Source organism: Leuciscus leuciscus (assembly GCF_965113295.1).
Source record: "Leuciscus leuciscus genome assembly, chromosome: 16".
Lineage (NCBI taxonomy): Eukaryota > Metazoa > Chordata > Actinopteri > Cypriniformes > Leuciscidae > Leuciscus > Leuciscus leuciscus.
Window position 1 is genome coordinate 25,519,587 of NC_138740.1, and position 26,858 is coordinate 25,546,444.

Here is a 26,858-nt window from a genome sequence, read left to right on the forward strand (position 1 = left end):
GAGTTACGATTATCTTGATGATCAGATAAGACCACAGTTCTTGGTGGCGTCTTGCACATCATGCACTTTTGCCTTTATCCTCGACTCATGCCGGTGTAGCACATCCATTTCTGGGACTCCCGCTCTGCCATCTGTCTTCAGCGGCGCTCAGAGAGCCACTCCTCCTGCCTGTCTCTGTGACAAATCTGAGAAACACTAGTGCACTTTCCTCTCATTGATTAGAAGGAGCGGCGTGCTTTGCTGCATCAGACTCATTAATGGGCTCCATTAGCTTGGCTCCCCAGGCATGGCAGGGTTGAGTTAGTCTGATGGTAAACACAGATGCGCTTGGTGAGGCGGGTGACAGCGCTTCTCTCTCAGGGAAGTTGCTAATAGCAGTCTCACCAGGGAGTTGTTCAATCACTCCATTCTATAGACATCTCCACTTTTCTAGCAAATGATGGCCAGAAGATGTCACAAGATGAACCGCCGGTACAATTCCAGAGATCTGTATTGACATGATCGTGCTATTAATGGATGGGAATCCCAGCAATGTAAGCTATCAAACTTCTGTTCTTGTAGCCGGGTACCCGAGACCGATTCGATATGAGGTCAAATCTTATTTTCTGTGGATTAGGGTGCTGTATCGCACTACATTCATTACAGCATTAGGGCAAATAGCAGGGGATGATGCCTGATAAGGACTTAATTTCATGAGTACGATCCAGCTGTACTGTACACTCATCCGTCTTGCTACTTCAAAGGCTCCATACCGTGATATTCTTAAGCTCAGTAATTAAGAGCCTCCTTTTGAATACTCAAAAGGACCTTGTTCCTCATTCTTGAGGATTAATGGAGAAGAATTCTTAAGGATTAACGCCTCATTCACTAACCATGCATAAACGCATGCCTTCAGACAATATAAAGAGTTTATGTATAAATAACAGGATTTTGTCAAACACAGGTGGTATGTCTAGAGTGGTATTTTTGTACATTTGAAAAAGAGTTAAAAAATAAAAATAAAAAAACATACCGATTTTTAATGCCCAAATTGAAAGAGTAAAACATATTCACGTTGTCTTGTACCTGGACTTTAAAGTGGAGTGAAACCTCTTTTTAGTTGTGAAAATGTCTCATTCACACTACTGTTTTAAGAAGCCAAACAGTATGAATGTAATAATAGTAATAATAAAAATGCGTTATTATTATTATTATTACCACCCATAAGAAAGTAATATATTCTTATTGTATTACATGTGCACTGTGAAATAAATGGAAATGGAAAAACAATGTTTCTTAAGTATATTATTTATTTTATTTTGTGCTACAGTAGTAAAATTACAATACTTTTTCCTAATTTCTATAAATTTGCTAACGCAACATTTCATGTTATGTTCTCTTTTTCTCATACATTTTCTTTGGATAATCTTGATTTAGTTTTTTCAAATGAAGTCGGAAAGGAAGCCAAGCAGAACAACTTCACTGTGGCTGGAGGGCCCAAATTAATTTCCCACCTTGGTTTGGGCTAATTACAATCTGCAGGTATGAGCTCCCTCATTTCAAATAATCTGAATTCAATATTAGAACGATGGTTAGAAGTCATTTATGTGCGTGCACACCTGTTGTGAATCTCTGAAAATCTGCATAAGAACCTTTTCTGCACGCATAAGAAGTTTGAAAATAGTGGGAATGCTTCCTTCTGACACACTATCCCCGTTGGAATCAATGGATTCACAGCACTCTGTGATGTATTGTAAACTCTAGTGTAGCCGCTTTTGTACGCAATTATTAGTGAATGAGACTCATCGCATTTCTTCATTCTGTCCTGTTTTATACCTTTTTGTTGATGTACAATGTCAGTCAGCCTCAATTAGTATTTCTAGTCGTATTTCAGGGAGGGCCTGTGTGCTGATAAGGTGGATGTGCTTGGCTTGAGCCCAGCATGTGTCTCTATCAGAGCTTTACAGAAGTGTGGGAGCAGAGAGAGCTCCAGGTCCAGATATTAGCCTCACCTCTATCCCAGCAGAGACCCCAGCTAATCACCCCCTCATTATTTCAGTGCAGAGAGGGAAAAAGGGTATGGGACGACATGTGTGTGTTCCTTGCGAGATTGTGTTTGAGTGTAAGACAAGGAAACGCTAAATGCCCGCGTAGAGATTAGCTTAGTCTGGTGAGGGCTATGAATCTGACAGCGTTAATCTCATTTCCCATTTGCCATGTTGTCATGCCCCAATACATTTAACGAGGGTGGTAATGAAAAGAGGGGAACTAGACTCATTAATTAAATTAGCTTCCTTATCCGTGCATCTCTCCAAGTACACTTATCACAGCTCTGATTGCCTCCAACTTTCTGGATCTCGAGCAGGCAAATGCCAGATACTGTTCATTTTATTTCAATTTACCTGTCCTTGGACAATTTCTTTATTCTGTAATTCCCTTCTGCTGTAGGTTGCAGGAGGTCATATAGGCCTGGAACAGCCCAGACAATGTTCACCTGTGGGCATGCGGGACTTGGTTGGGAGCAGAATGTTTAGTTTGCATGGGCCTCACCGATTAAGCCAGAGGAAAATTAAAGATTGTGGAGAATGAATGAAATTTTTACTCTTTTGAAGATATTTTTAAAAAAATTTTTGCTTAGTTCATCCAAACCCTGTTACCTGTTTAAATGAAACCATTAAAGTCTTCTTTTTTCACATAGACAGTGTTTTAAAATGCAAATGAATTTCTTGCCGTTGTGGAAAAATCTGTGCAGGAGAAGCAGTTTGCCCTTTGGTAATATTCATGCAAACGTGCTGTGCATACCTTACATAAAAAGATCTACATTCATATAGTTAAATACAATTTTTATTTATATATATATATATATACATTTGTATTTAACTATATGAATGTAAATCTTTTTATAGAATGTAAATCACTCTTTTGAATTCTATGGTTTTGCATATCAGGATATAACAAAAAATTGTATGGTCTTTTGCATGTCTTAAAACGAGGTAAATACAACCTCAGATGAACAACAACACATGGCATATTACACTGTATCATTGTTTATTTAACAAAAATGGAGACGCCATGTTTGACAAACTAAGTACACCCTATTATTTAATTGCTTGTAGAACCACCTTTAGCAGCAATAACTTGAAGTAATAACTTTCTATATGACTTTATCAGTCTCTCGTCTCACATCGTTCTGGAGGAATGTTGGCCCGCTCTTCGTTACAACATTGCTTCAGTGCATTGAGGTGTTCATGGTCGACTCAATGACTGCAAGGTGCCCAGGTCCTGTGGCTTCAAAACAAGCCAAAAAATCAGCATGATGGACAGTTGGCATGAGGTGTTTGTGCGGATATGCTGTGTTTAGTTTTCGCCGGACGTGGTGAAGTGCATTATGGCCAAACATCTCCACTTTGGTCTCGTCTGTCCAAAGGGCATTGTTCCAGAAGTCTTATGGCTTGTTCAGATGCAACTTTGCATACCATGTTCTTTTTAGAGAGAAGCTTTCTCCTGTCAACCCTTCCAAACAAGCCAGACTTTTTCAGTCTTTGTCTAATTCCACTGTCATGAACTTTAACATTTAAGATGCTAACTGAGGCCTGTAGAGTCTGAGAGGTACAGTAGCTCTTGGGTTTTTTGCAGTTTCTCTGAGCATTGCACGGTCTGACCTTGGGGTGGATTTGCTGAGAAGTCCCCTTCTGGGGAGATTGGTAACTGTCTTGAATGTTTTCTACTTGTGAATAATCTTCCTCACTGTAGAATGATTGACTTCAAAGGAACAGTGGACTTCAAAGTACATGCCAAGGACCAGGTGATTTTTTTTTCTTCTTTTTTTCCCTGAAAACATTCAAAAGGGTATACTTCTGTCATGACAAATCTCTTAGTGTTTAGCATGGTAATGAATATGACAATGTTGATATGTTTGGTCTTGGCGGAATAGATCTACTAACCAAACAGTTGACGTACCCCGTTGACTTGATTCTTTTTACATGGTAAACAGTCCAAATTAATTGCAGAAATGAACATTTCTTTTTTCAATTTGGCTGCTGAACACGCGCTTACATGCTACCTTACTGTACATCACATTCACTAATCAACACAGAACATCCAGTTTATTTGTGTTCATCTATGATGTGTGCACTACTAATTTGCATCTTCTCCTGGATTGTTCAGGGGAAAAGTCCAACTCTTTATATGAGTGCCTTGCTTCCATCATAGTGAGACTGGTGAGGTGGTGTCTTGTTCAAATACCTCTCTTAAAGGTCAGCTTTGTCCAGGAGCTGATTTGACACCCTTCGCTAAACCAGATAGCTGTGAGGGTGTTAATTTAATTTTTCCCTTCTTCCCCTTTCTTTTTCTCTCCCCATTAATTTTATTTCCATTATTTACTGCTTTTTTATGTTACTGTCATGTACCGTAAATGTTATGATTTTGTCATTGTAAATTAGTTGTACTATTTACAGATGTCTTTTGAAGTGCAGGTGCATCTAAAGTGTAAACGTTTTCCTATTGTGCTAGCAACACCAAGGTCTTGACTTTATTTAGAAGTAAAGCCTTATGGAAATACGGGTTATGGAAATGTAAATTTAAAGTCTCTTTAACTGGTAATTCTCCCGAGCAGCTGTTTTCTGTGTAAGAAACAGGCAAAAAAGTACAGCTCCTGTTAGGCATAAACTGTTTGTTTAGATAACATTTTAAATTAGCAGTCAATTCTGGCATTATGAATGTTGTTTTTCCAGTTTAAATCACACCAGAAAAAAAAAAAATGCTGTGCTGTCTTTGATATGTCAAAAATTACAAAAATGTAACGCACTGATCTACATTGAAAGGGTAGTACATTTCTGTCCAAATATTGACAATTTCTGTCTAGTTTTAGTGCAAGCTTACTGTCTTAAGCTTGTTGTCTTTTAATTGGATTGTAAACACTTGACATGAACCACGTCAGCAAACACATCGTAGGGAAAAAGCCAGTTAACCCACTCCGAACCTCTTTCAAATGCAAGGCTTGACATTTTACTCCTCTGATATCATTCTTCCTTTGACGTGCGCAGATGTCTCATCATAGCTCAGGAAGATCTAAGGCTGCAGCACCTGTTGGGAATGAGTATTGGCCTTTCTTGTAAAGTACGCCTGGCTCACTGGCAGGTAATGGCTCAAAGCTTGAGTGGCAGGATGGTCTGTAATCGAGCCGATGTTATATGTAGTTGCGGGGGAGAGCCTGGTACATTGTGCCTGGTCTGGCACACTGGGACACTAGCCAGTCCCCATTGGTATTGAAAAGCACTCAAGAGCCTGTCTGTCAGTCTTAAGACAGGAGCTTGTGATGTGACCTCCTCCCCTTCCTTTCAGTCAGTCCATTCACCCGCTGTCTGCCATCAAGCTGGGGATCTTTATGTAGGCCTCTTTTTTTAATTTTCTTCTCTGTTGCAAGCCAGGTTTATGTACTCATTCTTTGTCAGTCTTCAACATCCTGTCATTACATCTCAGCAAAACACACCCATTAAAGATACATTTTTAGAAGAATATGATGGTTTTCTAGCAGATTAGTAGCCAAGAGTTTGAATTCTTCAAAATTGTACTTCAAAATATGGGCAAAAATATACGTGTGTGTTTATATAGTATGTATTTAGTCATTTAAAATGTTTATATTATTTACAAATGATATAGGCTATACTATATCTACATCTATATATATACATATATATAGTAATTAAGGCCCCGATCACACCTGACGTGTTTTTTGCAGTGAGGGGCGCCTTTTTTCAATTGGTTTCCAGTTTCCTATGGCAGTGAGCGTTCTGCGCGCTGTTTATGCGCCTGCTGCGCCTCGCGTTTATGGAGTTGAAAAAAAAAAGCAACTCGTCCCGCAAGCCCGACGTCATCGTGTTTTTTTTCCACTGTCCAATCGAATGAATGGAGAGGCGGGCTTTCCGTTTTAGTGATGAAAGCTACAGTTGCTTGTACGCCCGGAGAGTGCGATGATGGAGGATAAACTTGTGGTGCTCTCGCGGGTTACCAGGAGCTGAACGACTTAACAAACCGTAACAACCACAATGTTAACAGAAAGTAAATAAAGTTAATAAAAGGCTGATTTGACGTTTACTTGACTGACAGGACAGCTGTTTCAGTGGTTGCCTAGCAACATAAAAAACGCAGCGCACTGCTCGTTCTGTGTGATGGGGCAGTGCTGTGCACCTCACGTTTTGGAACCTGAAAAACGTAGGTGTGGTCGGGGCCTAACCCGGTACTTGCAAGGTGTACCTAATAAAGTGGCCGGTGAGTGTGTGGGTCATTTTTATTTTAATTTTCTTTTCTTTAGATTTAATTATAAATGTCTATGATTGCCATTTCAAACAGTGATTATTAATACAGTCTGATGTTTCTGAAAATACCTCAGTATTGTGTATGCTAACATGTTTTTGGTTAATTCATACAGAAAAACAACATTTAACACATTCTTTGAATTTCATTAATCTTTTTTTAATTTACCTCTTTAAATTCAAATTACAATCATAATTTAAATCTTTGTTACCTCAAATCTAATCAATTCAAATCAGGAATAGAATTGCCATTTATTGAATTCAGTTCTGAATGGCTCTCAACCCTGGTGACCGTGCAATTGCCAATTTTTTTAAAGTAAAAAGCAATAAACAATTCAATACAATCTTCTGCCAAATAACACCAGAGCATTTCTACGAATTGAATTTGATTAATTATCCCGTCTTCCTCTCCCCTCACCCCCATTTATTTCGCCTTCTCTCTCTCCATGTCTTTTGTGAACTACTTAACACAGTGTTTGCTAATATGGCCTTTTATAGCAATTAAATGCTGATTTGGTGGTGTTGGAGTAATTGTCACCCCAGGCTATCTGTGCTGGCCTGGAATAAATGTGTGTGTTTGTGTAATGTATCATAAATGATTCCTCTCACACACAGGGGGTTTATATGCAGCTCAGGGGGTAAAAAGACTTATGAAGGTGTTACATTTGAGTCAATGTTTGGCATCATCTCTTTCACCCGTCTTTCTACTGTAATGCATGTCTACTTTTCATAATGCAGCTTTAGGGATGAGCATTTTGCCAAAAAGCTCACTATTGACTCAGTCTAGCGAGACCCCTGCAGGATTAAATCAATCCTCATATACTGAAAAATATATATACTGAGATATCATTACACTGCATTTCTGGAATACTTGATTCTGATTGGTAAGTCATGGTATTATGTGTGCAATATGTGATATTTCTTTAATATCTGCCCACATTATGCCATAACGGACCAATTAGAATCAAATGTATACAACACTTCAATGGACAAGTATGTAAGAAAGGAAGGAAAAACCAAAAAGCACCTCAAAAGACCCTCTTGTGTGTGGAACTACTTAGTTTGTAGTTATTGGAATAAGGAGCTAACACAAGTATTTTATATTGCATTTATAAAACAGTTAAAAAAGGAAGTTAATATTGAGTCATTTGCATTTTTAAACACAATCTTGCTGGTTTCTCTGTCTGTTTTTGCTCAAACAACAGAAATAATTATGGTTAGCCACATCAGAGCCATTGTGCATCTTTGAGCAGCACAGTAGTTGTGTTTCATGTGCTGAATGATTCAGTGTTTTGAAAAAATAAAATAAAAAAAATAGTGAATTATTCAGGAAAGACATTCACTTGTTTCGTTCCTGAATCTACATTTTTGAACAAATCGGTTGAAATGAATTATTCAATGACTCACTCTCAAAGTTGGTCACTTACTGTTTTTCGTTAATGAATGAATCAGCATTTGTGAGCAAATCAGTTGAATGATTCAAATGACTCACTCATAAAGACACTTTTGTGGTATTATTTTGTGGTAATGACAGACTGACTGTACATTTATCCCTTACGTACTGATCTCTCTCTCTCTCCACAATCAGATATTCCATCCCTGATCTCAGTGGACAGCATGGAAGAAAAAACAATTACTTACTCAATTCTTAGTCAATGTTGATTTAATCAGCCCGGTCAATATAGATCGCGGACATCTGCAGGGAGAGTTAAGCCTGGCTGAATGGAGCCTGTACACAGGAGAAACACACAACCCTAGCTCTGAAAACTGTCACGGAATGTGATTTGTGACGAATACCGTAATCGTCCGAGCATGTGCATCCCTCACTTTTATTATGTCAGAGAATCTGGGGAATTTACTCATGTTATTTTGGAGAACTGCCACGGGGTTGACGAACTGTCAGGATTTCGACAGATCTCCTCTATCTGATATTACAATCCATCTCCCTCCGCTCTCCGCTCCTCGCCTCTCCAGCCATCTCGTGAGCGCTGACACTTCTATCACATTGGTAAATACTACTTTAATTGATACTCAGGTTGTTTTAGAATTAATGAGCTGGCACCCATGTGCTGATGTGAGGGGAAAGAACATCTCTCTTTAAATTGCTTTGCAGCCTTTATTGCACTCCAGAAATCATATTAGCCAAACCAATCTCATTTAAATCTTCCATTCCCTAATTAACCCTCAATGCCTTCTCATGCTGCTTGCAACAGCACTTTTTGTAGGTTTTTGATGAACTATTAGAGATTTGTGTCTCTTTGAATATGTCTCTGTGTTGAGTATATTGGATTTTCATTTTGATCAATCAAAAAACAATTAAACTGAGAACAAAATCATCTTCATTATGTAAATGCCAAGTATTACATGAACAGATCAGATAGGACACAAAGGGGCGAACAAACACCTGCCTCTTATTGATTAACCACCCACAGTTCAGTTTAACCAGACACAATCTACGCTGGTTTACCGCTGCTGCATGAGTATATGAATGAAGTTATTGGGCCTATTATCTTTTGAAGGGAAGGGGACATTTTTTTGAAGGGTCGTTCGGCAGCCAACTTGGTCCGTTTCCAGTCTTGTTAGTAGTCTTTTGATATATTTTAAAATGTAATCTATTACAGTGATGGCAGAGCTGAATTTTCAACAGCCATTACTCAAGTCTTCAGTCACATGATCCTTCTGAAATCATTCTAATATGCTGGTGCTCAAGAAACTGTATTTTTCAGGCTTAGGAGCACGCACATTCAGGAGTATAAAAACTGCTGATGCATCTAATTAAAAGTAAGATTACCTGTATTATTTGTGAGATGGGCTTCCATTCTTCTATCAAAAATGTGATTAAGGCTGATTCAGTTCATAGTGAATCTTAATGAAGTCTTTCCCGAGAAACAGGATTTTATCCTTTGTCCCAAGACAGGCCCCTTTTGAATTTTAAATGTATATTGCTTTTATAAAACATAATGTGTGTTTCTGTATTTAAGCAAGTAGATAGGACCCAAACACCAAACACATGATGTTCAGAATAAACCTGTGATAAAACCATTTCACAGTATAAGCAATCTGAATGCTACACAAGAGCATTTACAAATGATCCGTTACGAATTATTATGTTAGCAGCAGGAAATACATGAAAAGAAACTGAGAATAAAGGAGGTGCACTTGCTTCAGTCTTTTGCACTACTATGTAAAGTGTTCTATGTTCAGCTATGTTTTCAATATTCAACACTACAAACAGATATACACACTAAATGTTTCAGAAGTGGTGCATTTCACTGTCAGTTGAGGCACAGAGTGACCTTTACATATAAAGACATTCCATATTTAATTTTAATTTTTTTTATGTGCTTTAGAATTTAAAGTGCTTTAAGAGGTATTTTAAAAGGAAAGAAAGATGTTGTTGTTTTTACAAAGGGAATTAGTTTTTATTTTGTGTACGTGTGTGTGTTGTTTATTCAAACTAATCTCCAATTGCATTCCAATTGAATTTGTTACCACCAGTGGAGCTTTTATTGCGCATTCCTGAATTGTGTACTGGTTGGTATATTACAACACTTGGCTTTATTTGCCAATTAGGTATTTTATTTTAGATACAAATACTGGAAGAAAGAAGGATAGAAAAGAAAGCTAAACAAAAAGATATGGAAGGAGAAAAAAAGCAATCGTCAGGACTGTTTCTAATTGCATTTGGTCTGGGTCTTAGAGATAACATCAATTCCATTATTTTCTGCATTTGAATTGCACTGCAGCCCGTCTTCAGCATCCTGTCTTTTATTGGCTGAATGCAGGTGTTGGATGTTTAGAACAAGTGGGACATGCACAAGGATACATTGTGCCAATACCATTACAACTGCAAACAATAGGGATTGTTCACCCAATAGGGGATAGTAAGGGATAGTTTTTCTTTTTTCTTTCTTTCGTGCAACAAAACAGATATTTTAAAGAATATCCTGGCCGCTCTCTTCAATATAATGTTAATGATGACAGGGGTTGTTAAGCTTCAAAGTATATTCTGTATATAGCAAATGTAAATTCATGTCCCAGTTACACTTAATTTTGTCACATTTTCTTGGTTAGGCATTACATAAAAAGAGATTCTATTTTGTATTTTTACCTTAACTGTGTAATTAATGTTCAATTTACCAATTATAAATCTCAACAAGTTAGTGTTTTTAAGCAGTTTTACATGTATTCCAAAATAATAACTAAAGACAATAACAATTTAAAGATGTACCTGTAATTTCACCAAGCTAATGGATCAACGACAACAAAAAAACATTTCAAGTTTGAATTTGACGTGACATAAGGCAGTGATATATAAGTGCTGAGATGTATTTGTATCAGGAGAAGAACAAAGTGTATGTAATTATGTGTCATAAATAAAATGTTCTTTTCAGTAATTTGGCTGATCTGGTTCACAAGGATTCGTTCATGATTTAGATTGATCAGTTTCTTGAGAAACTCAATGACACAGTCCCATTAGCAGCGGTTAACAGTTCACTGAAGGTGAAGATTATCAGTGAATATCGTCTTAAATTTCGATCTGTAGTCAAAAAAAAAAAAAGCTATCAAATGACGACTTTTGACAAAAGATTTTGAATATAAAATGATGATACTTATATAATGCTTGTGTATGTCCTTTTTGAATTTTGAAATCTCCAGTCCCCATTGTAATTGCAGGCAAAAGAGTGAATTATAGTAAATTAGCAAATTATTGACATTTTCACCTTTTGTGTTCCATGAGATTGAGTAAATAATGACAGAATAATTTTTTGTCGTGCATGCATCATATTCCACAATAGACTTGAAAATATTCCAAACACAGATCTTTTGTAGAAAGCAGAACGCAATGACTCAAACCGATTTTGAGGTTATACAAGCACATCTGTAGCCTACAGTGTATTACATGAGCTTTTGGTTAGTCCCTTTGTCTGTATAATGCATAAGGCAAAACAACTGCAATCTGTTCAAGAACAGGAAACACCTTTTGTTAATCATCCAGTTTCCAAGAGGTGTCATGGAAAATGCAATATGTTATAAAGGTATACATATTTTTTAAGAAAATGCATTAAGTATTTCGCACAAAGGAACATAAGTAAATTAAAGATGATCCATAAACTTTTATAAAAAACACATTACATATACTGTATGATCCTTTTGATGTTTCTAACAGAGTGAAGTTGAAGGATGGTGTGGCGTTTCTGGGGGCGAGGGCCAGTAACCCGGTTCAGTGGACAGTTAGTCAAGACGTCAGGAGTGAGGGACACAGAGTGGTCACTCTGCACTGCCGTAGGAAGGAAGCCAACTTCGGAAAAAGGTCAGTAACCCTTCAATCCGTCTGTTCTATTGGTATCAAAGACGTCATCATCAGAAGGCTGCTGGTTACTTGAATGACCCAGAAGTTCAAAGTTTAAGATCAATGCTTCAGGCAAAAACACTGCAAACGAAAACATTTTTTTTTTTTTCTCACTTGCTCACAATTTTCCTCTCTTCGTAAAGTTTTGGCCAAGAAAGATTCAAACACTTACGCATATACTATGCCCTGCACCATACAGCCCTTTGGCATTTAGTTATCAAATATAAGCATCTCTTGCCTAATGACTCTTCTTCTAAACTCTTCTGCTCTTTTCATATACAGGCCCTCTGGTACTTGCAGCATGTTTTGTGCATTTCTACAGAAGCGCTACTACATTTCTCAGAAGCGCTACAGTACTTGAAATCATTTCAAAGTTCAACTTTTTCCCTAACAAGCTACTTTACCTTTAGCTTTGTAGGGACTTGTTTTTTGATCAGAAGTCTAATTCATTTTAGTCACTTATTTGTTTGTGAAATATTTAGTTTGCTGCTGTACATAATACACCTTTGCCTTCGTTATATAAATGTGTTTTAATAGTTGTATTTAGTGTTTGTTTATATGCTTAAAGGGATAGTTTACCAATAAATGACAATTCTGTCATCAATTACTCATACTCATGTTGTTCCAAACCCTGATGAATCCTAAATTAAATCTGTTTGTCATATAAAGCAGAGTCTGAAGACTTGGATTAAACCCCCTCAGTTCAAATGAAAATAATTCTTGTGGGTTTGGAACGACATGAGGTAGGTTTAGGGGTGGGTTTAGGGATCAGGGGGTGGAGATGGGTAGGTTTGGGGGGGGGGTTAGGGATCAGGGGGTGGAGATGGGTAGGTTTAGGGGGGGGGGGTTTAGGGATCAGGGGGGTGGAGATGGGTAGGTTTGGGGGGGGTTAGGGATCAGGGGGTGGAGATGGGTAGGTTTAGGTATATGTAAGGTGGATATTTTCCTGGATTTCGTGTTCTGCAGTGAGGACCATCTCTAAATTTTAACCCTTTTTTTTTTTTTTTTTTTACTCAGAGACATTAGAAAGTCATTGACTGACAGCTGTGATCTCAGCCCTTTTAGGTCCCTCAACTCTTCCACCACCTCTCTTTGGTGACATTTACATATGCAAATTAATCCCACAAACACGCCCCATTCCAACCCCTGATTAAAAAATAAACTTTGTTTTGCTGCCTGAATGAGATATCTGTGAAAATATCTGTGTTATTTAAGTCTTATTTAAGCCTGCAAATCCATTACTTTCAAATGTGTCAGTTCATATAATGGCCACACAGTGTGGGGTGGTAAGCGGTATCGACAGAGCTCTGAGCTTTCATGCACTCATTTTCAGCCTAAAGAGAGAAATGATGAACATTAACAGAATTTTCTTTCCTCGCCTGTAGAATTTTATATAAATCATATTCCAATAACGTACGGTTATTTGATTATGCTCGCTCATTGAAATTCCTATCCCACCTAATGTGTGGGTGTTTCGAGAAGATATTCTTGTTACTCTGACATGCTTTACCTAATTGTAATTTTTGTCCCCGGCAACTGAAAAAAATACATTTCAGTTTACAGGGGCTTTTAAAGTTTTATGATTCGTGCACAAGGGAGCTGTAGTTTACAACTGCTTCAAAAGCACTCACTGAAATCCTTTTGACCACTTGAAATCTGGAAAAACACCCACCCAAATTTAAATAAAACTCACTTCTCAGAAGGAAAAAAAAGTCTGAATATCCCCACAAAACCCACATTTCACCTTAAGAGCTTACGGGTAAACTTACGCTCCTTGGCTTTCAAACCTGTCCATAAAACTTTGTAAAGGAGGTTTCCTTAGAGTACAGGAGGTGGGGATGTTTTCCCGATAACCGTTTCTCATCTATTCTTTTTCTTTAGAGGTCAGGAGATGATAGTGAGAGAGGTACAGGAACATGTGCTAGCTCCGGTCCACAGGGGGCAGATTGGTATGGTAATGAGCTATACTTCTTTGATTTCTCCAACTCTCCGCTATATCACTAATTAGTCTTTACACACTCTGGCAAAAGTTGATTTTATAAATTATGCATAATAATGTCTGGCTTAAATCATATTTCCTCTACAAAGTTGTGAAGGAGCTCTGTTCCAAAATCAAGTGTGCTACCTTGTTGTCTAACTACTACCAACATAGGCAGCTACAAAGACTGCTTTCTAACTAAAATTTAACCTAATATGTGACTGATTTGAAATGCTCTACATAGGCAGAAACGGCGTAAAACAAATAATTGCAATGTTGGGTATAAAAATCTATTTGGGTAATATGGAGTAAAATAGTCTATATAAATATTGATGATTTCTAGAGTTTATTAATCTGTTTGAAATATGCCAACACAGGACAGGAAACTGCTATTTCATAGGGACTATAAAATGACTTGGCAGCTCACTGGTTTTTGAACAGAGAATTAGGGCTGCCCCTGAAAAAAAATTATATATATATCGTTGACTACTAGTCGTTTATTTAAGCCATTAGTCGACTAGTTGCATGTTTCTGATATTAATGTAATTACTTAAATGTATATGCTGATACATCGGTAAATGTTTAGAGTTTCAGGGCTGAAAAATAATGTGTAACTTTGCTAACAAAACCATAATAATGAGCCTTTGAAATATAAATGAAGTGCTCAAGCGCACAAATAAAGTGGATGCACCTATAGAGAGAAATACATGTTAAGTTAAATGTCATGCAGTAAGTGTGGTACTACTGTAATTTAGCTTCCGCACAAACACTTGGATATGCACCTAATAACGTTAGAAAGAGCGGCCATGTTAGTGGCTAATGTTAGGCTACTACCGTACATGTTTCAAATGATAAGCCATATTTGAGGTTGATGAATGATCAACATGATTACCACGTGTTAACATTCTCACAGGCTAATTAATATTTGGTGGACTGAGCTTGGTCAATTATTAGGAGGCAGCCCTAATGTTCATGTATTTGAGTTTGAGTTTAATAAATGTGTTTAACATTTACATTGAATTGTTTAGCAGACGCTTTTATCCAAAGCAACTTTGTTTTGGGTTGACAGCAAAAACCTTTTTTCAGGAATGAAAGTTACAATTACTCCACTGTTTACAATTTAATTAGAATTTAAAGTTCTTGTTATGATTTAGTCAATTTGTAAGAATTTGCAATCAGTCACTGTGTAGGTGATAATTGAAGCGGTGGTAAACCAGTATTTTGTTCTGCTTAATTAAAGGACTACGGGATAAATGGTAGAATTATCCATTTTGCGTTTGAACATGCTTGCGTTATAGTACATGGCATGACAAACTACCAGAGCCTCTGATGACTCATATGAGAGCAATTATACTGGAGCGTCGCACAGATAAAGATGTGAAGTTGATAGTCGTCTCAAGCTAGATGATTAAGAAGAAGCAGAAAAAATAAATTATGTTAGTTTCTTCAGGGAATATCACAAGTCCTCAAGACGTCTCTGTCAAGCAAAGCAGCACTGCACTGTTTGAACGTGTACTGTACATTGCCAGATCAAAGCAGACAAATAACAGATCTGAGATTTTATGGATACACTCTATGTCTTGCTTTAAGCCTCATGTTCTCTTCTTTTTCATATGGGGTGCCAGAGACCCCTAAGCTGAATGTGTAAAAATAATATCAGTCATTTTGAAATTTCAGTAATTTTTTGTGTATTCTTCAGACTTATAGTAGGCAGCTATTATTTAAGATTTACTTCAAGAATTAAAGGTAGGGTAGGCAATGTCATAGAGGCTAGCAATAGCAAGCTAGCTTTGAAAGCATTAGATCCCACACTGCTTTCAGAGGGTCTCCAAAGCCACGCCTCCTTGAGGCGGCGTTAAATTACCTCATGTCTCAAAGCACACATTCGGACCAAATGCAATGATTGGACGAAAATGTTTTTTGGTCCTGAGACTTCCACAGAAGATATATGTAAAATTATTCTTAATTTTTAATTTAAGTGGTTAAATTACAACCACTTCTGTTATTGATTCCTATCAGGATGTGAAGAGAGTTTCAACCAGAATTAAAGCTGCAAGCAGCGATGAAAGGGCCCTCGCACTCGTGCCATCGTCACTCGGTGGCTTTAGAAAGACAGAGCATGGTTGGGCAATGTGCATTTAAGGAGGTATAGTAGTTGCTATCATGTTTAGTATGTTTCTAGCATGCTTAGTACACAATAGTTATGTGGTTAGTACTGCATTACTGTTTTAACCATGTCAGTTTCTGTTGCCAGTAGGTGGGGCTATGTCTACATCTGAATATCGCTATGTAGATGTGTTTAGTGCAGGACTTTTATCAAACATGTGAAGTTTGGGGCAGATTGGACATTGTATGCTTGAGTTACAATAACTTCCTTTAGCATTTCTTGCATGTTTTATGATGTTTCTAGCATATTACATATTAATTTTGGGGTAGATTGGACATTGCATGCCTGAGTTACAGCAAATTCATATTTAATTGCAGTAATAGCATGCTTTAACACTTAGCTAAGTATTTGATAGCATGTTTCTAGTATGTTGCTAACATGTTTAGCAGTTGGTGGCACTTTTTTATATGTTATTAGGAGTCCAGAACAATGTTAAACATCACTTCCTGTTGCCAGCAGGCGGCGCTATGACTATATCTGAATATGAGCATGGACTTGTGTTCAGGAGATAATTCTTATCAAACGTGTGAAGTTTGGGGTAGATTGGACATTGTATGCTTAAGTTACAACAACTTTCTTTAGCATTTCTAGCATGATTTAGAACTTAGCTATGTGTTGCTAGCATGTTTCTTGCATGTTACATATTAAGTTTGGGGCAGATTCGACATTGCATGCCTGTGTTACAGCAAATTCCTATTTAATTGCAGCAATAGCATGCTTTAGCACTTAGCTAAGTGTTTGCTAGCATGTTTTAGCAAGTTTCTAGTATGTTGTTAGCATGTTTAACACTTGCTGGCACTTTTTAATGTTTTTATATGTCCACAACAGTGTTTAACATGTCACTTCCTGTTGACAGCAGGTGGCGCTATGACTGTAACTGAATATGAGCATGGTCATGTGTTCAGGACAGAACGTTTATCAAAAGTGTGAAGTTTGGCGCAGATTGGACATTGCCTTCTTGAGTAACAACAACATCCTGTTTCATTGAATTAGCATGCTTTAGCACTTAGCTAAGTATTGCTAGCATGTTTTAACATGTTTCTAGCATGTTTAGAAGTCAATGGCATTTTTAACATGTTGCTAGAACGGCATCAACGTGTTAAACATGACACTTCCTGTTACCAGTAGGTGGCGCTATTACTATAACTGAATATTCTCATGTAGATGTGTTCAGGCCATGCCTCTTATCAAACGTGTGAAGTTTGGGGCAGACTGGACATTCCGTGCCTGTGTTACAGCAAATTCCTATTTAATTGCAGTATTAGCATGCTTTAGCACTAAGCTAAGTATTTGCTAGCATGTTTTAACATGTTTCTAGTATGTTGTTAGCATGTTTAGCACATGCTGGAACTTTTGTATATGTTATCAGGAGTTCACAACAGTGTTAAACATGTCACTTCCTGTTGCCAGCAGGTGGAGCTATGACTGTAACTGAATATGAGCATGGTCATGTGTCCAGGACAGAACGCTTATCAAAAGTGTTAAGTTTGGCGCAGATTGGACATTGCCTTCTTGAGTAACAACAACATCCTGTTTCATTGAATTAGCATGCTTTAGCACTTAGCTAAGTATTGCTAGCAAGTTTTAACATGTTTCTAGCATGTTTAGAAGTCAATGGCATTTTTAACATGTTGCTAGAATGGCATCAACGTGTTAAACATGACACTTCCTGTTACCAGTAGGTGGCGCTATTACTATAACTGAATATTCTCATGTAGATGTGTTCAGGACAGAACGATTATCAAAAGTGTGAAGTTTGGGGCAGATTGGACATTCCATGCCTGAGTTACAGCAAATTCCTATTTAATTGCAAAAATAGCATGCTTTAGCACTTAGCTAAGAGTTTGCTAGCATGTTTTAGCATGCTTCTAGTATGTTGTTAGCATGTTTAGCACTTGCTGGCACTTTTTTATATGTTATTAGGAGTCCATAACAGTGTTAAACATGTCACTTCCTGTTGCCAGCAGGTGGCGCTATGACTATAACTGAATATGAGCATGGTCATGTGTTCAGGACAGAACGCTTATCAAACGTGTGAAGTTTGGGGCAGATTGGACATTCCATGCCTGAGTTACAGCAACTTCCTGTTTCATGGCGAAACATCGAAATTTGTCAGGACGCCGAGGACCCGCCCTTCGACGAAAACTCAAGATCTTCGCAATTTAACGTCGCAAAGGCCTTAAGATTACACTCACCAAATTTGAAGATGATCAGATTAAAACTGTAGGAGGAGTTCGTTTAAGTACGAGGCCTGAAAATGGCAAAAACTGCACAAAAATCTGAGAGGAAGTTCAAAATGGCTGACTTCCTGTTGTGTTTAGGGCTATGCTCCAAGAGACTTTTTTGTAGGTATTAGGTGATTACATGTATGTACCGAATTTCGTGCACGTACGTGGAACGTTGCGGGAGGCGCACTCCGTTGAACTTTTATAGGTGGCGCTATCGAGCCATTTTGCCCCGTCCAATTCTGAAACCTATATCAGATGTAAATTTTCGCCAATTCTGACGCGTGTGCAAAGTTTTGTGAGTTTTCGAGCATGTTTAGGCCCTCAAAAATGCAATTAAATGCGGAGAAGAATAATAATAATAATAATAATAAACAGAGCAATTCCAAGAGGGTCCTCACACCATCGGTGCTCGGGCCCTAATAACAATAAGGGTTTATGAAAAAAATCGTACCAAACCATACTAAATTAAACTGACTGTTTCATTACAGACAAGCCTCTTATGCTCACCAAGGCTGCATTTATTTGATTAAAAATACAGTTAAAACAGTAACATTGTGAAACATATATTACATTTTACAAATAATACATAACACAATTTAATATATTTAAAATATAATTTATACCTGTATGGCAATTTACAGCAGCCATTTCTCAAGTCTTCAGTGTCCCATGATCCTTCAGAAATCATTCTAATTCTTTCAACAAAATAATAATAATACTAATTTGTATTATATATATGATCTGATGGTTTTTAAAAGCTCAAACATAAATCATGTAACACTTTTCTTCAGATTTGAGCATTATTTTGAGCTTTTTTAGCCATTGGTCAGACTGGGAGAGATAGACCAGCTTACATTAGTTAGGACAGGCAAACCATCTGTTTTTAACAGTTGTTTCATCAGATTCAGACCCAAACATTAAATGAAGGTTAAATTGTGCCCACTCTCTTCTCTCTCTTCTCTCTCTCTCTCTCTCTTTCTCTCTCTCTCTCTCTCTCTCTCTCTCTCTCTCTCTCTCTCTCTCTCTCTCTCTCTCTCTCTCTCGCTCTCTCTTCGCTCTCTCTCTCTCTCTCTCTTTCTCTCTTCTCTCTCTCTCTCTCTTTCTCTCTCTCTCTCTCTCTCTTCTCTCTCTCTCATCTTTCTCTCTCTCTCTCTCTCTCTCTCTCTCTCTCTCTCTCTCTCTCTCTCTCTCTCTCTCTCTCTCTCACACACACACACACACACACACACACTCTCTCTCTCTCTCTCTCTCTCTTTCTTGCACATCTTCTGTCTCGCTCATCCAGCTTGACTGTGGAGGAAATTTTTCTTTTTCATATTCCTCTCAAACGGTGTGTGAAATGAGAGGATCAGTTACTCCTGGAATGAGCAGATGTGCTTCCAGTGAATTTCTCATGCGGAATCCCCAGCCCTGCCCCATCCCTAAAGTAACAAGCTCTACTCACCCTACTAGAACGACGTGGTAAAACTCAGCAAAATATCTTTATAAGAGGCCCTCTTCGATAGTGAAGAACGCGTTGAATTTTTTTTCTTATCCCAAAATACTTTGTTTTTGGTCCCGAAGTTCAGTTCGCTTGCTCATGTTTCCATGGTTAAAGAGGCTGTAATTGGGCCTTGAGTGCCGTGTCTGGACGTATTGCTTGCTGTTTTGTGCTGGTATTGATTTAGCAGTGGGAACGCCACTTATCGAGGTGCTTGAAGCGGCACAGCAAGACGTCTAATCCTGGGGTTGGGACTCTGCTCAATGGGGCAGGCTATAATCCCCCATACCGTCAGTGGCGCGGAGAGCCGGGGATGATTCCCAGCATAAAACTAACAAGATACTCTTTCATCGACTTATTTATTCTTTTCTTTGGAGTGCCACAGTGGGGATTAGATTGAGCCATCTTGTCTTTTGTTTTGAGTTTGTCCTTTCTTCTCTCAGCCTGTCGCTGGATCGATGGAGAGGTGGAGTCTCAGGTGAACAGACTGACGCTCCCCGCTCTCACTCTTTCTCTTTCCTTGTCGGATGCACTACACACCCATCAGAGCATGTTTGACAGGTCAGGCATGTTTTAATGTCTGTTCCGGCACAACTTTTAATGGTTTCTCCTTTGTTTTTGTTTTGTTTTGTTTGTTTTTTCATTTTTTTATAAAGGCTGTAGAAGGCTACAGTATACATCATAATTCCCATCAATCTTGGCCACAGTTGCTCGGCTGACATTGAGAGTTTATTCATATAAATAGTACTGTTAAAAAGTTTATGGTCAGTAAGATTTTTTTTATGTTTACGAAGAAGTCTCTTATGCTCACCAAGGCTGCATTTCTATGACAGTAGAACAGTAAAACCAGTAATATCTAGAAAAATATTCATCCAATTATAAAATGTTTTTATGTATATTATTTTAAAATAAAGCATTACTTCAGTCTTCAATGTCATATGATCCTTCAGAAGTCAATCTAATATGCTGAGTTGTGTTGCTAAATGTGTGTGTATGTGTACAGTATATATACACACAAACTACCATTTTATTTATAAATATATACTCTTACTTCATATAGTCTTACAATAATTTTAAAAGATAAAGATGCTTTCATGCAGCCAGCAAAAGGTGTATTTAAACCATGCTAACCACCTAAACTTTGACATCTTGGGGAAAGTTATTATCCCTTCTTCTTTGTTGTCATCATCTTCTTCTTTGTCTTTGTCTTCTTCTTCTTCTTCGTTGTCTTCTATTTCTTTAAACAACTTGTTTTCCCTCCCTGCACCAGCCAAATGCAATTGATTGCCCATGCACTTCACTCACAGAGATGATGTTCAACACCTTAAAGACATCAGACATAGTTTGGCTTGAATGCAAACTACACCCTTTCCCCAGAGGTGTTGGATTTAAATTCGAAACATGCTTGTCAGCATCCATCTGTCAGCCGCCTGCCTCTGTTTAGATAAGAAATCTCGAACCCGGTGAATTCATGATGAGGGACAGTGAAAGAAAAACTTATGCAGGAACAAACACGTGCCCATCAGCCATTCACAAGGCAAGGGTATTTTAATGAAAGAATCAGGCTTCTTCATACAAAGCCAATCTCACTAAACCGTTTCTGAATAAATATAAGGCTGTGCTGTGATTTCTAAAGCAGCTCCTCTGGTTGCCGTTGGCCTTTTCTCTGGTTGATTTCATTAAAGCAGTGTGTCTGGACCATTTAATCGGGTTGCTGATCCAGAGTTGACCCTGATGTGACCTCTCCTCTCACCCTCTGTCTTTCTACCTCATTAATGTGCCAAGGACACTAGTGAAGTTCCTTTCTCCTCATGCGTGCACAAACACACACACATGCACTTAGATTGCTTTGCTTTGTCAGAAGCTTCACCCCACAGGTCAGTGCACTATTGAGTTCTGTTAGTATCTGCTTGTAACAAACTCTTTCATTGCGCTGTCAGAAACCCCAGTCACATAAAGGGCAACAAGGACAAGTATAAAGTGTTTCTGATATAGCAGTGTTTTGGTGGGAAACTAATCTTTGGTTTTGTGTGTGTGTGTTTGTTTGTTTTTTAATCATCTTTTAGGACAGGTAACAATTATTGTGCACTTCCTTCTGAAGCCAAGTAGGTGTATAATACCTATAGAAAGCTATTTGAGCAAAATTATTTAAGTTATATGGTAAGAAGACAGTTTAGTTTAGATGAAACGGAAACCTATAGGAAATGTTACTGACTGAATCGGTGAACAGAATCAAATGATTTGAGTCACATGAATAAATCAAAATCACCACTACTACATTTTGATACTCCTGCAATCTTGAAAAAAATAAAATTGTTAGATAAAACCACAACTTGGCATTGAGAAAGGTCACGTGACTGAAATGTTTGCCATTATAGCAGTGGTTTTATCGCGCATTTTTTTTTTTTTTTTTATTGATAGAGTGTGCAGATTTTTTGTCTACGCATCTCATGGACAGTTTTTAAGGAGCTGTGAGTTCTTGGCTATTTCTCAGATACTCCTACGATGTCAAGCATGTCTTTGATACAGTAAAAAAAAAAAAAATGGTGAATTTTTTGGTGTAGTTTACAGCATGTCTCTGTTTTGCAGTTTGACATCCCTGATGACACAGACATGTGTTTTTCTGGATTCTTGACAGTAATCTTTCTGGGAAACTTCTAGCTGTTAGAGACGGCTCTGAACTTTTCTAAGCACAGTTCTACGTGTTACTTAATATATGAGGTCTTTTAAAGAGGTCATATCATGTTGAATCACAATTTTATTGATCTCTTGAGATAAAGAGGTTGTGAACCTGCTATGAAAACATACCGTTCACACTTTCAGAACTCAAAACTGCCATACTATTATATTTTATACACTTCTGTTCAAAGGTTGGGGGAGTAAAAACAGCAATATAATTTATTGCTGTGATGCAAAGCTGAATTTTCATCATTTTTGAATGGCTGTCATTGTATATGTCAATAAAGATGTTTTATTGCAGCCAAGATGGAGTAGTTAAAACATCACCTGCCAAACCTTGACCACTTGTTTTGTTACTAGACGCTGGCAAGATTCATGTGAGAATCTCTCATGTGAGCACCAGAGCTCAACATACAGTGCTATGCATAAGTTTAGACACCCATGCTAAAGTTGACTAAAAAGAGGAATAAAAAATCATCTTTTGGAAATTGAACTTAATGCCTTAATTAAAAAAAAATAGGAAAAATCCAACCTTTAAGGACACCAATTTTCTTTGTGAATGAATAATGTATCGTAAATAAATAAATGTTCTTCCTTAAAATACAGGGTGCATAAGTCTGGACACCCCTATGTTAAATTCCCATAGAGGCAGGCAGATTTTTTTTTTTTTAAAGGCCAGTTACTTCATGGATCCAGGATACTATGCATCCTGATAAAGTTCCCTTGGCCTTTGGAATTAAAATAGCCCCACATCATCACATAGCCTTCACCATACCTAGAGATTGGCATGGTTTTATTTCAGTTAGCCTAATAGCTGGTTTGATTTGCATTGAGAGATGATCTTATGGAAAGTACTCCATGCCAATTTCTAGGTATGGTGAAGGCTATGTGATGATGGGGTGCTATTTTTAATTACAAAGGCCAAGGGAACTTTATCAGGATGCATAGTATCCTGGATCTATGAAGTAACTGGCCTTTAAAAATAAAAATCTGCCTGCCTCTATGGGAATTTAACATAGGGGTGTCCAGACTTATGCACCCTGTATTTTAAGGAAGAACATTTATTTATTTACGATACACTATTCATTCTCAAAGAAAATTGGTGTCCTTAAAGGTTGGATTTTTCCTATTTTTTTTTAATTAAGGTATTAAGTTCAATTTCCAAAAGATGATTTTTTATTCCTCTTTTTAGTCAACTTTAGCATGGGTGTCTAAACTTATGCATAGCACTGTATCTGGAGTATCTGTTTACCACTAAGCCATGGCTCCATCTCAGTATGATTCTTTACTTTCCAAATTGCCACTGTGTGTTGTTATTGTTTCACAATGATGTAAAAGCCCTTTATTGGAGAAGGATCATCACTGTTGACATTGAATTCCTGCAGCCCCAAGTCCTCTGAGTATGTCAAAAGTTGAATGCCCTTTAAGAACAGACGGGTCTTATTTTTCTCCAAATGGGGTCTTGCTGTGTGTCTGTGTTTATGATAGAATACAGAGACCGCGGCACTTCTTACAGTAGTTGGTGTTAGTGATATGAAGTGCTGCAGGATGGTTCGGATTAAATTGCCACCCTGGATTTGTACACTACGTCTTATCACATGAGGCCAGCCCGGCCTCACTGACAACCCTCTTTACTGTCTCCAGGCACTCGGCTGGCAAAGCTGCTACCAACCCTGGTGTTTCTTTGCCCGATAAAGCTAGAGAGGGGCAGACGCTCTATAGTATGAGAGCTGGTTTAGGAACAAGAATGGAAAGGAGATTTCAAATGTGGCCAATATCTCTGTGGAGAGAGGGAGAGGATACCGTAGAAATCTGCGTTATCCCCCGTATCGATTGAGGTTGGGGGTGGGGAGCCAAAATAAATCATAGTAAGCGATTTAGACTGTTCCATTATGTTAAGGGGTGGGAGGGCCATTTTCTGTTTTTCATTAATGATGACAGAGCCTGTAAATACATTTCCCCCCCCATTTTTAATTTATTCCGAAGCCTTGTGCCTGGCAACCGTTATGGCTCGTTTATTATTACATAACTGCTCAAGGCCACGCAAGGCATTTAAGATTCATACGCCACTCACACAAATTAAATAACGCGTGATCGATGCTTTAAATCCATCCAATGATTGCGTGCGTGTTGCCATGCTTTACAAATCCCCCTTTTTATCGAGGATGAGTGCTTGTCATCTCAGCATTAGTGTGCGTGTAGGTATGGGTATAAATAACGCAAGGATGATTACAGAAGGCAAGGGCAGAAGCCAGATTACAGAGAATTAATGTGCAAATGCATATTGGTAATTAGTTTGTTGTGTGCATGTTGGAATGTTCAGAGATGAAAAATATCATGTCGCCTGCAGATGAATTAAAGCCTCCCTTGACCAGTGACATGTTGAACTTCTGAAATATATACAGTAGGCAATGTTCCCTCTCTGAGTTTCGTTTTTTTTCCCCACCCCAGTTCTGTGTTTACACACTTTCACAGATGTTTCACACATGCAGCAAATACTACTATATTTATATTAGAAGTTATCTTAACATGCTATTTATTAAATACCTGGTCATATAAAATATACAGCGGATACTAAATAAGGCAAGGGTGTAGTAACATTCACACTATTTTAAGGCATGAAGAATTTTCTTTCAAGGAAAAAACATTTAACTATGTCATTTTGATGATATACAATGAGTTTTAAGGGATAAATTATTGACTACCAGGGGACTTTTAAGAAACATTCATAGTTTGTCACGACGAACTTTGCTTTTCTATTTAAATATCTGTGGTATGAATTTCTTTGAATATCAAATCATGTTTACTCTACTTTCTTACATTCAGATTTCAATTGTAATTTTGCATCCTGTTCTCAGTTCAAATTTAGGTATTGAGAAACTGAATTGAAAAGACATTATACATTTAGTTCTGGATGATGCACAGCACTGATGATAATGCAGTAATAAACATAAATAATAAGGCAAAGGAATACTGTTATTGTAAAATACTTTAAACTACACAGGAACAAATGAGTAATGCAATATTAACATTCTAGTAACTACTATTAATCAAGAAACTCTGATTAATTAATTAGTAAATAATAGCAATGAGGTAGTTCACTATTAGCTAATCCGTAGTATTATTTAATACCTCCCAGATGACTAAGAACTACTAGGTTCATAATAAATGTGAATACTGCATAATGTATAATTAATTCAAAATAAAGATCATAGTAACCCACTAGTAATGACACAAGTATTACCAAATCCTTCAGAAGGAATTACTAATTATTTGGATCAGTATTCTGAAGTGAAAAGCATGATAGTAACTCTTGAAGTCATTGTAAGCTTTTGAGGTTTTTGTAAGGTTTGGGTAGTAATGACTCAAGTGTTACTACTTCCTTTTAAATGAATTACTAATTATTTGGATCAGTATTCTAAAGTGAAGATCATGGTAACTAGTAATGACCAGGCACGGATTAACGCACGGGCCTACTGGGCACTTGCCCAGGGCACTGGGCCAGCAGGGGGCCCTGTCAAATTTACTGTGTCTATTCTTTTCAAATAATTATTTTAATTTTATTTTCAGTAAAATTGTGTTAAATATTGAGGAATAATGTGATTTTTTTTTATTTATTTTTTGCAGTTGCAAAGTATTAACTAGTAAATAAATCAAAGAAATAATTTTAATGTATTGCTGCGCTGTTGAGAGGGACATCTAGAGGCGAGTGAAAAGCATTGCGTAATATAAAAGTCACGCGTAGAAGATGTCTAACTCAAAAACCAAAACAAAAATGAGTTTAAAACCTATGGGATAATTTTTTTAACGAAATGTCAATCTTCATCTTTATAACAGAAGATAAAATACAATACAACAATAATCAAGATACAGTAAATCTTCAAATGTGTAACGGATTGTCACCTTAAAAAGTGTCTTTTGTAGTGGAACAAGCAATGCTATATAGCATCTTAATTTAATCTTTGTTTTATTATTTTAGTTCATTAACTAATTGTTAACAACTAATTGAACGTAAAGACCTGGATACTAGAATTACTAATTAAATAAATGTCAACTAGCCTAAATGCATTGATTAGAATTGCCATTGACTAAAGATTTTTCTAGTCGACTAGTAGCCTAGTCATTCATTTAAGCAATTAGTCGACTAATCTCACGTTAATATTAATTTCATGCATAAATCTTGCCGCAAAGCACCGGCAAAAGCAGGCTAATGATAATATGTCAAAAAAAAAAAAAAAAAAAAAACTAGCCATTTTTATTGTTTAATAATAAAAAATATATATTTCTAAATCAGTGTCGGCTGCAAACATATCTATATCTCCGCTGAAAAGTGGATGCGCCTTTAGATAGAAATGCACCTTTCATATCATATCAGCCTAATCAGCCGGTATTTGCTTTCGATTAGAATTTTTTCGTTTAAAAGTGGACATTTCAAGCTTTATATAGAAATATTCATCATGTCTGTGAGGCTGTACACTGTGTTTCAGTTCTTTTTTGAGACGCGCTCCAGTTCACGCCACGGAGACCATGAAAGCGCGCCCTGTTTGTTTTATTTTATTTTACAAAAGCACAACGTTTCTTGTTATTGTGAGTTTACAAAAATTAAAGTAGTTACTTGCGACTGATGCATTATTCTTTTCTGTATATGACTAGGCAAGATTGAGTATTTCAAGTTGTTTC

At 37.4% G+C, this 26,858-nt stretch overlaps 1 protein-coding gene across 1 annotated transcript in view; it reads left to right on the plus strand.

Moving 5' to 3' along the window:
• The window catches only part of LOC309478312 (transmembrane protein 132C), a 151,170-nt gene that overhangs the window by 81,596 nt on the left and 42,716 nt on the right, over nt 1–26,858 (plus strand). Inside the window, exon 4 of the mRNA XM_082141905.1 lies at nt 11,464–11,607. Within this exon, the coding sequence (XP_081998031.1) occupies nt 11,464–11,607 (144 nt within the window). The remainder of the gene's footprint in view (nt 1–11,463; nt 11,608–26,858) is intronic.